We start from the raw sequence: 12,236 nt of genomic DNA, 5'->3' as shown, positions 1-12,236 counted from the left end.
AACTCGGCCTTATTTATTCAACCATTTGGTCTATATGGAAATCTCAAAAGGTTTTTATTTTCAAGAAAGTGAGAAGCTCGCAAATGAAGAAGACGGATGAGATACAACTTATTTTTTACAAGTGGTTCAAAATTAGTGTCAATCTTAGTAGGTTAAATTGAAATACTTGACGTTGTTCTCCGATTTCAGTTTTTATGAATACATTGTAATCTTCTATAGCACTTTGCTAGACGTTCAAAAAAATAACAAAAAAAAAAACTAAACATGCAGAGAGACAAAAAGTGAAGGGACTAAACTTATAGTTTCGTCTAACACCCACCGTTTAACCATGCAAATCATTAAAATCACGCTATAAATATTAAATACCATTGGAGGCATAAATATGCTCCTTCTCTCTCCTCCTCTGCTTCTCGGCGTGTTTGTTCTCGGAGACGGCGGCCGAGTATCAGATGATTACGATACCCCTACAATGGAGAAAATGGACGGTATTAGTCACGACAATATGGATAATGGCATTTACGGGTACTAATTTCGACTTCCCCTCTTATTCAACCCAATTGAAATCCGTACTGGAAATCACTCAGGTGGAGCTCAATTACTTGTCAATGGCTTCCGATTTTGGTAAGTTGTTCGGATGGTGTTCAGGGGTGCTGTTATTATATCTTCCGACATGGGTTGTCCTGTTCATGGCTGCTTTCCTTGGTTTGTTTGGTTATGGTCTTCAATGGCTTCTGATTCAGAGGGTCATCTCTTTGCCTTATCTCACGGTTAGTAATTTGATTTCATTTCATTTCTTAATGTGTTTAGTCTTGCGTCCCCAATTTGATTTTAGGGTTCTTTGTTACTTTAAAAATGAAGATTGAATTTGGAAAAGATTATGGGAGATTATAGCAGGATTTCTGCAATCTACCCAATTCTAGTATAGTAGTATTACTGATTTTGTTGACAAACGAACTTTGACCATTGGTAAAGGAAGTCAAAATTGAATGTTAATTTGGTTTCCAGTTTCCTCATGCAGATGCTCATTTAGCATTTCTCTAAGTCTTCTTTCTGCATTTTCTTAGTTAAAAAAACGTTTAATATTTAGTTTTTGGCTTTACATTAAAGCAATTTATTATATTATTGAGTTTGGTTTATATAACTTGTGTGGCAAAGCAACCAAACTTGTTTGGTAGTTTGGTGAGTTGTAGGTGAATAATTGTCCCCTTGTTTCAAGGTAACCGTAATTTATATTGAAATATGAAAATTTATATTTAATATATGCAGAAAATAACTCATCGAATTCAAACCGATTAATCCAATTTAAACGCATCAACATACATCCAATATCCCATTATAATTGGATTGGATCGCGAAATACCAATATCCAAATTGGATCAGTCGGTTAGACACAATCCAAAACCGAACCGATCCAATCCAATTTGATATATCCAATTATAATCAAATTAGTATCCAATTTCAATTATTAATATAGAAATTTTAATTATTTTTAAGTTTGATGAAATTTGGATGGATCAAATTAGATATATTAGATATCCAATATTAATTATCCAACGGAAAAAACCGATCCGGTCCAATTTCCAGGTGGATTGGTTCGGTTGGTAGCACCGAATTGATTGTATAAAAAATGGTCGGATATGATATTGAACACTATATTGTTTTAAATTTTAATCATAGATTTGTAACCATATTTATTATACTATTTATTACCAAAATTTGTAAAACAAAATGATGACTAATCAACACAACACAATCGTTAACATGAATATGTTTTGACATATTATCTACAGGTATTTGTTTTGTGTTTGTCTGCGGGTTGCAGTATCACATGGTTCAACACTATCTGTTTTGTTTTGTGCATAAAAAACTTCCCCAACAACTGGCCACTCGCAGTATCGCTCACTGTTAGTTTCAACGGTCTAACCGCATCTCTCTACAACCTCATCGTTACAAAAACAACCTCACACAATACCAACTCCCCCTACCTTATTCTAAACGCATTTCTCCCTTTTGTCACATCCATTTTAGCACTACTCCCTATCATCCAACAAAAAGAACTAAAAATAGACGAAAAAAATGACACGTATACGTTCACATTTCTATATACAATAGCCGCCCTTACGGGGCTATATCTTTTTGTTTTAGATACTCAATCACAAAATATATTCGTGGTTGCAATATTGTTATTGCTTCCATTGGTCTCACCAAAAATGATGCAACTAGCTGTCCGATATCATATAATTGGAGCATTTGGTGTTTACCTTGGTGAAGGACCGAGTTACAATTTAGTTGAAATTAATAACTATGAAGAACTTTATGAAGAGAATTCGGAAGTGAAATCATGTGGTGATTCGACTTTTGGGAAGATGATGGAGAAAGATCGGATAACGGTGCTCGGTGAAGAACATAGTGCTAAGTTGTTGGTGACTCGATTTGATTTTTGGCTTTACTATGTGGCGTATTTTTGTGGGGGCACAATTGGGCTTGTATATAGTAATAATTTAGGGCAAATTGCTCAATCATTTGGGTATGTTTATAAGACGGAAGCACTTGTTAGGATCTATTCTACATGTTCGTTTTTTGGTAGGCTTGCTTCGGCTGTTCCGGACTTGGTTGGTTGCTTTTACCCATGGGAGACATATACAAGTAAGTTTGTTTTTAGTAGATTATTCTTTTAATTAATCAACTTAACTGAGATAGACTTAGATGGTGTTTGGGATTCCTTTTTAATCATCTTTTTGACTTTTAAGTTTTTCAAAAAGTTAAAAATTACTAAAAATTGTTTGTAAATTGAAAAGATCTTTTAAAATCAACTTTTAGTCGAGAAGAAAAAGTTGGATGGAGAAAAGATATGAATTTCTATCTTTTTGTGACTTTTAGTTCTTATTACTTAAAAATTATCAAAGGCAAGCCAAACACATTTTAAACTTCATCTTTTAGAAAAAGTTTTTTTTTGTTACAAAAAGTCCTTTTATAAAAAGTACTTTTATGTTTAGAAAGCAATCCCAAACACACTCTTAATCTGGTAAACTGTATATAAACATTTCTTTTCAACTTAATGCAAAAAACTGACTTTTTAGAGAAAATTAGGAAAATAAAGTCTTCTTCGAATAAGTTTTTATATATTTGCCATTATTACTTGTTGGGTTAAATGCAAGAAATAATAATATATTTTCACAAACTTGTTCATTATAACATCTTGATTTCGTTTCTTCATATTATAATACTGTAATTTGAAAAAACTACCAAATATGATAAGAAAAAAAAAAAACAAATGGTCTAACAGTTATGATAAAAATAAATGAAAGTATGATGTCACAGACACAAATAAATTCATGTTAATGTTTCTTGCAATCAAACATTTTAATTTTTTCTTGTATTTCTCCGAACATCTCATCATTTTTGTTCAAATAGTTTTGAACCTCATCAATATTAGCAACTTAATATATTTATTTTGAAATTTACCATGTAATGCAGAAAGCTCTACTACTAGGACCGGGTGGCTCACGCTTTCTCTCGTACCAATGCCCATTGCTTTCCTTGTGTTGATATTCATAGGCACCGAGAGTGGTTTGAGTGTAGCCACAGGGTTAATAGGAGTCTCCTCTGGATTCATATTTTCAGCTACGGTATCAATCACTTCTGAGTTGTTTGGCTCCAAAAGCTCGGGGATCAATCATAACATCCTCATAACAAACATTCCATTGGGATCGCTTCTCTATGGTGTTCTTGGAGGTGTTGTTTATGACAAAAATATAGAAAGCTCGGGATCAAATATATGCATGGGTCAAAAATGCTATACCGAGACATTCATTTGGTGGGGTTGCTTTTGTGTATTAGGTTTAGCTTCAAGTTTCTTGCTTTTCTTGAGAACAAGACTAGCTTATCGAGAAGAAACTATAACTCAAAGGAAACAAATTCTACTTAATGATATCCCAACATGATTGATTAGCATTAAGAAAGCTTTCTAATGTTATTTTCAATGATAAAATTATAAGAGTATTCATGTCTTTCATAATGGGAAAAGAAAAGTGTAACTTTTGTCCTGTTAACATTAGTCTCAATAGTCAGTATAGTCCAATATATGTCGAAAGCATTATAACATGTTTCGTCTAACAAGGGCCCTAAAACCACATATTTTAACGAGTGTGGAGTCAAAACTTAAGTTACAACACAAAAAAAAGACACTATTGCCACTTTTTCCATGTTTCAAAATTTGTATACACTTAAACCCAAGATAACATTTTACCCCCAAAACAACATAATCATATTAAATTAACAAAGAAAAAAGAATATCAAACAAAACCCGTACACATCATAAAAAAGGAAAAAAAAAATGCAATTCAAGGTGATGCGGGAACCTTATTTTGCACAGCGTATTTCCCAAACCTTCTTGAAATAGCAACATCCGATAATGTGTCCCATAACTGCAATTCGCAAATAACGAGGGACTTAAAATGACAAGTATTGAAATTTCAGGGGGTTAAAGGTAACAATGCTTACCTCCAAATTTCCTTTAGAGCCACCAAGAGCAAGCAAAAAGGGACAGTCTTGTGAGAAAGATAATGAAAAGATAGCTCCCTAACAAAAACACAATCAGAATTTCATTAATCCAATGAAAGACAATGCACTTACATTTCTTTAAGGGTAAAAAAAAGGAGTTCACAATTTACATTATTGTCCCCAAAAGGTCAAAATACATACCGCTTTACGATTCTGTGAGGCAATACATGAAGGTTGGTTGTTTGATAGATCCCATAGTTTGACCTGTTATTTCAGAAAGAAAAAGAAAAATTGGATTAAGATTATTCGAAGTAGATGATATAATATTAAACAAAATCAATGAAACTACTCTAATAATCCATATGCATCAGTTATAAAATTACCATTTTGTCTTGAGAACCGGTTGCAAGAAGCTGGGAAAAGAGTACAAACATAGGTCAATCAATATAACATTCAAGATTTCAAGTGTAATTAAATGATAAAACAAATTAAAAAAAAAAAAAGGTAAAAGAGATTATTACATTTGGTGCAATGGGGTTATAAGAAATAGCACAAACAGCTTTATCGTGTGCATGAAGTGTAAAATTTGGCTTCAACTCAGCTGATGGATTAGATGTTGCCGTTCTGATATCAAATCCAACCACTGTACCATCCTCCAAACTCACCTGAAAAAGGCTATTTTAGTAATTTTAACTAGGTGGAAATAACGGGACAGGAATGGAATTGGATTCCAATTCCTGTCAAATCCCATGGAATCATAATACTAACCACAAAGGAGTGCTGCTCATGTGGGTCCCACGCCAAGCTTTCAACATCAGCACTAACAGACCATTTAAACCCTAAATGTGTAGGAACCCTTCCATCCCTCTACAATACAACAACAATCATATCAACCAAAAAAATCACAATAAATATTTATAAACAATAACTATATCTAAAAAACTTAGATTCTACAAGATAATTATTACCATGACTACTGTATGATCGAAGGATCCACTAAGAAGAACTTCATGCTCATGATGATTCCATGCAACTGCTTGAACCTGAACAAAAATACATATTTATATATAAAAAGAAAAAACTGAGCCTCAATTTTGTCTATAATAAAGTTTTGAGCTTTTTTTTAACTAAGAAGATAAATAAAGCTTGCCTTATCTGTATGATGATCCATGGTAAGTTTGCATTTTCCAGTTGCCACATCCCAAATCTTCACTAACTTATCAGCACTTGCACTAGCAAGTATATTCCTGTGTATGAATGTGACAAATGGCTTTGATGATGACATCATAATTGAGTAATATAATAATCATAAATGATGTAATAAAAAATTATAATGCCTAACATACCTATACCCTTTGTTCCAAGAAAGACCAAGAACAGCATCAGTGTGACTGTCTTCTTTGTACTTGATGGATTTCTAGGTGGAAGAAAATGAAAAATGAAAAAAGAAAAAAGAAAAAAGAAAATGAAATATAATTGAAGAATTAGGATGAGAAGAAACATATGGTGAATGACTGGATACCTCTGTCTTCTTTCCTTTCTTTTTCTTCTTCTTTTTCTCAGCAACACCACCTAGTATGAGAGATGGTTGCACTTCATCCATCTGAAGACAAAGGGTAAACTTGTCATAAAATCTGATGTATTGAAACAAAATTGAAAATTGATGAGAGAAATAAAATCAACTTACAATATCAAGATCCCATATTTCAATTGCAGGTTCCATTGAGCCCACAGCTATGAAATTTCCTGCCACCATACAATATGAATGAGATATAACACATGAAGGTGACTTATTTTAAAAAAATTGTTTCTTTTTTGTTAGGTTTTTAGTCTTAATTTGTAACTTCATGAATATTACCTTTTTCTCCACCTTTAATTGGGCAATCAAGCCATGCTGTGCATAAAGGAAATGCAGGGATAAGAATATCATGGTGAACATACATGTTTGAATCACCCTCTGGATCCTCTACTATCCAAACCTGTTAAAACACACAAATTATTAGCACATTAAAATGTAAAGAAAAACAAAAAAAAAAGGCTATATGTTTATATAAATTGCATGCCTCTAGATGACTCATATCATCCTCATTTCGTGCACAAACTACAACAGCATCATCAGCTTTGATAATCACATCTTCAAGCTCTTCAGAGTCCTCATCATCCTAAAGAGTAAAAATTCAAGATTCTTAAAGCTGCAATTTGTGGAAATCAAAGAGAAAACTGGAGTTTGAATATGGAATTATGCAACTTACATCTTTATCCTTGATATAAGGGTCTAATTCATTGCTTGGATAGAACGTGTCCCCAAGCCCCGAACCAAATATGTCAATGGCTGAACAGTAAAAATCCATGAGTGTTTGGGTAAAAATGATTATGATTTTCTGATTGTTTAGAGTCATAGCAATCATTTTGAAAACAGACATCAAAAATCCTTGAGAAAAAATAGAATATGGAATGAAAGAAGGCGATTGAACGATGAAATACCATCATCTTCATCATCATAATCATCCATGTTTAGTTCATCTAGACCATCTGCTATGTCACGGAGGTCAGATCCACCAGCTTTCCTTGTAGAAGCCTTACCAAGTGCATTAGCTGCACCTAACGCCTGCTCGATTTCAGCAGGCTGTTTGGATGCATCAACACTCATATCTTCATCGTCTTCCTCGCTTTCAACATCCACACTGCAGGCACAAAAAGGACGTACACAAACTACGAGTTAGAATAAAATTAGTAATTTAATTCATTCCAGAAGTGTAGATTCGAATTAGCGATGTAACTTTATACCCCCCAAGACCATACCCTTGTTCCACGAGAACTGTCTTCTTTATCTCCTCGATTTCCTCTTTTGAAGGAGGATCAGCTGCAGAAGGGACAGCTTTCGAAGCTCCTTTAGGAACCCATGATATTGCTGAAATCATTCTTCACAATCGTTATCTGCAAACACAAGGTAAATCATTTTTTATGAATTTCATCATTGAAAAAGCTCGTATTTATTGGGACGAAGAGAGTATGACATGTTCATACCAAACATCACCACAAGACATCCAACTCTTACCTTGACGTCGCCGGCGGTGTCGGGGTTTCAACGACGGGTGAGTCTAGATGATAGTCGGCCAGGGTTTTGGTGACTTAAGCGAGGGTTTTGTTCAAAGTAAACCTATGGTGAAATACGAAACAGGAAATAGGAGGGGGGATTGATCAATGATAAATAAAGACAAAATATAACTTGAAGGGGTATTTTGAAAGAACCCAAATAACAATGGACAAAGTTGCTGCTAGGAAAAAGACGAAGGGTTGAATCGGAACCCCACAATCTCACTTCTTTGCCAATAATCAAACTTCTACAACTCATGAGAATTATAAGATAAGACTCAGGCCGTTGTAAGGTGCGCCATAGTTAGTTGATAAGCTAGCTTATTTTTCGATCTTTTTTATGTTGTTGTATTTAGTAAGTCAAAAAGTAATTTTTAAGCCAACTTTTCGAAAAGTTACTTAGACTAGCTTTTTAGGAGCTTTTTTAAAATACACCCTTTAATTAATTATAGAAACACATACTCCTACATTTTTTTTTTGTAATTTTATATATTTCAGCTAGTTTTACCAAACGTTATTTTTTATCAGCTAGCTTTTCAGCTATCAGCTAGTTTTTTATTTAACAACTAGTTTTTCAGCTAACAGATAGCTTTTCAGTTAGTACGCCAAACATAGCCTTAAAAACGATATATATATATATATATATATATATATATATATATATATATATATATATATATATATAATTTATTTTTATATACATATAAATTAATACGACATTTTGTCAAAACGTGACGATATATACAAGACTTATAGTCATAACGAGTTTTTTAGAACATTGATCATACCACCACTTTGTAAGCTTTTTATTAGGAGGGTATTTCAAATTTTATTTAGGAAAATCTTCAGAAAAATCTTAAAATTTTGAGAAAAATAACGGTTAAGATTAAGTTTTAAATTGTTTTTTTAGCAAAAAAAAACTCAAGAAACTGGATAATTTATTCATTTTAGTCCATTTTAACATTTTCAGCGTGTAATCGTTTACGTAACATGCCAGGTTGGAATGAATGTTAACGTGACTTTTATGGGAGAAAAAAAATGAGATGGGGTTCAAAATCGAGACCACTCTCTCCCGAACCACCACTAGACTAAAACCTCTTCTTGCTTTTTATCCTCGACACTTATATATAATGCAAGCCTTAACAAATTAGACTAAAACCTTTTTTTTGTTTTTTTATCCTTAACCCTTATATGATGTCTATTTGCTTTCTTTAGCCATAAGGAAATTTGATTTTTTATGGGAGAAAATAGGAGGGAGGAGGGATCAAACTCATGAAACTGGATAATTTATTCATTTTAGCCTATTTTAACCTTTTCAGCATGTAATCGTTTACGTGACATGTCAAATTGAAATGAATATTGACATGGATTTTATGGGAGAAAAAAATGAGATGAGGTTGAAAATCGGGACCTCTCTCTCCCAAACCACGACTAGAATAAAACCTCTTCTTGTTTTATATACTTAACACTTATATATAATGTTGGCCTTAACAAATTAGACTAAAAACTCATCTTGTTTTTTTATCCTTAACCCTTATATAATGTCTATCGGTTTTCTTTAGCCATAAGGGGAATAGATTTTTTTTTTTTGGAGAAAAGAGAAGGGCGAGGGATAACCCCCCCCCCCCCCTAACCATGGGCTTTACCAATGGGTTTATAAGGCTTTTATGTATTTTTTTCATTAACCCTTATATTTAATATATAAAATACTGAAGATTTAAATACAATAATAATGATAATAATAGCAACAACAATTATTTTTATTATTGTTGTTGTTGTCGTCGTCGTATTAAAAATGCAATTAAATAAATTATTTTTAAAAATTGTTTTTAGTAATATTATTTAATAAACACATGTATAAATATTATTAAATGTGTGTTTATACGTATAAAAAATATTTATATGTAATAATAATAATAATAATAATAATAATAATAATAATAATAATAATAATAATAATGACATATAAAACATATTTATAAAAAATGATTTTTATAAGTCTAAGGAAAACTGACAGACATTATATATAAGTATTAATGATAAAAATAAAAAAGAGGTGCCAGTCTAATTGGCTAAGGTGGTGTTAGATAAAGAGGTTTTGAGTTCGAACCACCTTCCCTTCTTTTCTCCATAAAAACCGATTTTTCTAAGGGTGTAATGAATTGGGCTGACGTGGATTGTCACATCAATTGCCACTTAATGCACATTAACATCTTGGCATGCCACGTAAGCGAATTACTTGCTAAAATGGGATAATGTGAATAAAATAGTCATTTTATTGGGTTTCTATTAAAAAATTTTAAGACTTAATTGTTAATTTTCCCGATATTTTGGGACTTTTCTGAAGATTTACATTTTATTTAAAAACAACTTATTGAGTTATTGACGTTTTATAAAGTCAATAAGTTAAAAAATGTTTGGTAATATGAAAAAACACTTTTAAAATAACTTCTTATCAATCATTCAAAAACGAGCTTTCAATAAATTATTATTTCTAACTTTTCAAAATTCATTGTAACTTTTTGGGTTGTAAAATACAAATACCCCTTAAAACATATATAAGTTAAAACAAACACCTTTAAAACAACAACTTAATGACTTATTAGCTCTTTCTACCACAAAAGCTAATTCAAACATTTTTTTTTAAAAACTCATTTTCTCACCACCATAATTCAATAAGTTATTTTGCTTAAAATTCATTTTTAAGGTTCAAAATGAATCTCAAACACCCTCCTAATAAAAAAACCATTACTGTGGCATTTCCTCAACGCTTCCTTAATTTATTTTGCCACTCATATTCTCTTCAAGTTCAACTACTAAATTACCCTTTTGTAGCCAAAATGAACAGAAATGGAGAAAATGGGTCACTTTGTCGATTGTTCCATTCTAACAACTTTATCAATTAATTCTCGTAACTAATTGGCCAATAGTTTGCCAATGATCTTTTTATTAACACCATGTTAGGCTAATTGGTTTGTAATCAAATATGGTTTTGGATTATTCACCTTTCAAATGAGACATATAAAAGACACATTGCACACTTTTAGACTACATCTTGAGAATTGGAAATGTAAAATCATAGCTACCACATCTTCTTCTAATGACCCCTAATAACTTTTGATGAATGCAAATGTAAATTCATTTGGACTAAAGCCTTGTCATTACCACAGTCTTATAGAACTTGTTTACTTCAGATATATAAAACGACTCTTCCAATTATATCATTTGATTTGCAGATAAAGTTTGTGGGAATTAGACATTTATAATAGGCCTAAACCTCTTAAAATTGATGAATTTTGAAGCATATCAACTAAGAAACCCCCCTTTAACTTATACACGGGTTGTAATTTAATCATTTCGATTGAAAATCTCATAAAAGAATTCTAATTTTTCATCTCATTCGACCCTAATGGACTTTAGCCTTTTGAATGAAGTCTAAACGTTAAAGGCGATCAATAACACCCAACTCTTTAATACATTGAAGGCGTTCCTCTACATCGGTCGAGGAAGATGTTGTCACCGCCTGGCCGAAAGTGGAAGTGTCGTGGTAGCAACATAATCATTGGATCATAGTCAAAATACATATAATGAATAATATAAAAACTTAAATATTATTTGTAACATCTTGATATTTAGATATTTCCATTTATGCCCTTATTATGTAAAATTGACTGCAAATTGGTCCCTTGTAGCATTTTAGAGGAGAGAAGTGTTTCATCACGTATGTTGGGTGTACTTCTCGTATGCTGAGCGTACATGGCCTGGACCAAAACCCTAATATTTAAGGTTTGTGCACTATTTAAACACCTTTATAGCCTCAACACCCTTTCTTTCATCAGTCTCCATCCCCCATAACGATCCTTGCAAACCCTAACTGTGTGTGTGTTTTGAAGCCTTAGAAGGTCATTTTGGATGTTCTTGGTGGTGAAGAGAGATTCTTGAAGTAGTGGTGTTTCACTCAGGCCTTTGGATCCAATAATCACTCCCTTTGTGCATCTTCTCGAGGTATAAAGCTCAAACTTTAATGAATATTCCTTTAGATATTGTTCAAGCTTAGAATTATACACCTTTTTGTCCTAAATCGTGATCCTTGTGAGTATGAAATACTCCAGATCCTTTAAGTTGTCCTTTCAGATGTTTTAGGGTGTGATAAGTCATAAAAATGTAATCTTGGTCCTTAGTTTTCCTCTATGCATGGACTAGAATGTCTTAATGAGTTAAGAAGTTAGGGTTTTGGTATTGAGCACTTAATAGCCATGAAAGATCATAAAGTTGGAAACTTTATGATTAAGGGCATCATTTGAGGACTAGATCTAGGTTTTGGACGAAAGAGCTTAAAGGATTAAGCTCTTATTAGAAGTAAAAGGTGGTAGTTGTGTACGTTGGGTGTACGATAGCGTACACTGCGTATAGGTGGTCAAAGGTTCGTTTTTGGTCAAGACCCTAGTACGCCGTGCATACCAACTGAGTACGTTGGGCGTACTCAGCTGGGTTGACTCTGTTGACTTCTTTGACTTTTGACTTTGACCAAGATTTTAATTAAGTTTGACCTAGGGGTATTTTGGGTATTTTGAGTTGTAGTATGAGCTTTGGTCACTGTTATTTGTAAAGGTGACCAATAGAGTTGGTATTCGGAG

At 32.6% G+C, this 12,236-nt stretch overlaps 2 protein-coding genes across 4 annotated transcripts; one reads left to right on the top strand and one right to left on the bottom strand.

The window, feature by feature from the left end:
• The first annotated feature begins 345 nt into the window (after positions 1 to 345).
• Positions 346 to 3,962, top strand: LOC145053085 (protein NUCLEAR FUSION DEFECTIVE 4-like). Its single transcript, XM_079001060.1, has 3 exons — positions 346 to 767; positions 1,791 to 2,646; positions 3,478 to 3,962. The coding sequence occupies exons 1-3, from the start codon at positions 450 to 452 to the stop codon at positions 3,942 to 3,944; spliced, it is 1,641 nt and encodes a 546-aa protein (XP_078857186.1). The 5' UTR covers positions 346 to 449; the 3' UTR covers positions 3,945 to 3,962.
• Positions 3,963 to 4,166: 204 nt separating this feature from the next.
• LOC145053086 (uncharacterized) lies at positions 4,167 to 7,718 on the bottom strand. Of its 3 annotated transcripts, none has more exons than XM_079001061.1 (17): positions 7,562 to 7,718; positions 7,291 to 7,440; positions 6,988 to 7,187; positions 6,756 to 6,835; positions 6,567 to 6,665; positions 6,362 to 6,482; positions 6,191 to 6,249; positions 6,026 to 6,106; positions 5,850 to 5,920; positions 5,654 to 5,750; positions 5,472 to 5,546; positions 5,272 to 5,370; positions 5,025 to 5,168; positions 4,887 to 4,916; positions 4,705 to 4,767; positions 4,504 to 4,581; positions 4,167 to 4,427 (listed from the first exon to the last, which is right to left on the bottom strand). In XM_079001061.1, exons 2-17 carry the CDS (start codon positions 7,422 to 7,424, stop codon positions 4,344 to 4,346), a joined length of 1,515 nt encoding a protein of 504 aa, XP_078857187.1. In that variant the 5' UTR covers positions 7,425 to 7,440; positions 7,562 to 7,718; the 3' UTR covers positions 4,167 to 4,343. The 3 variants fall into 3 exon arrangements, with proteins under 3 accessions (XP_078857187.1, XP_078857189.1, XP_078857188.1); XM_079001063.1 differs by having other exon boundaries at positions 7,306 to 7,440; XM_079001062.1 differs by having other exon boundaries at positions 7,531 to 7,695.
• Between the last annotated feature and the right edge of the window lie 4,518 nt (positions 7,719 to 12,236).

The sequence above is a fragment of the Lactuca serriola genome, chromosome 5 (genome assembly GCF_051521515.1).
Source record: "Lactuca serriola cultivar US96UC23 chromosome 5, Lser_US96UC23_V15, whole genome shotgun sequence".
NCBI classification, from domain to species: Eukaryota; Viridiplantae; Streptophyta; class Magnoliopsida; order Asterales; family Asteraceae; genus Lactuca; species Lactuca serriola.
The sequence above is the reverse complement of the archived record's forward strand: the minus strand, read 5'-3'. Positions and strand labels throughout refer to the sequence as shown.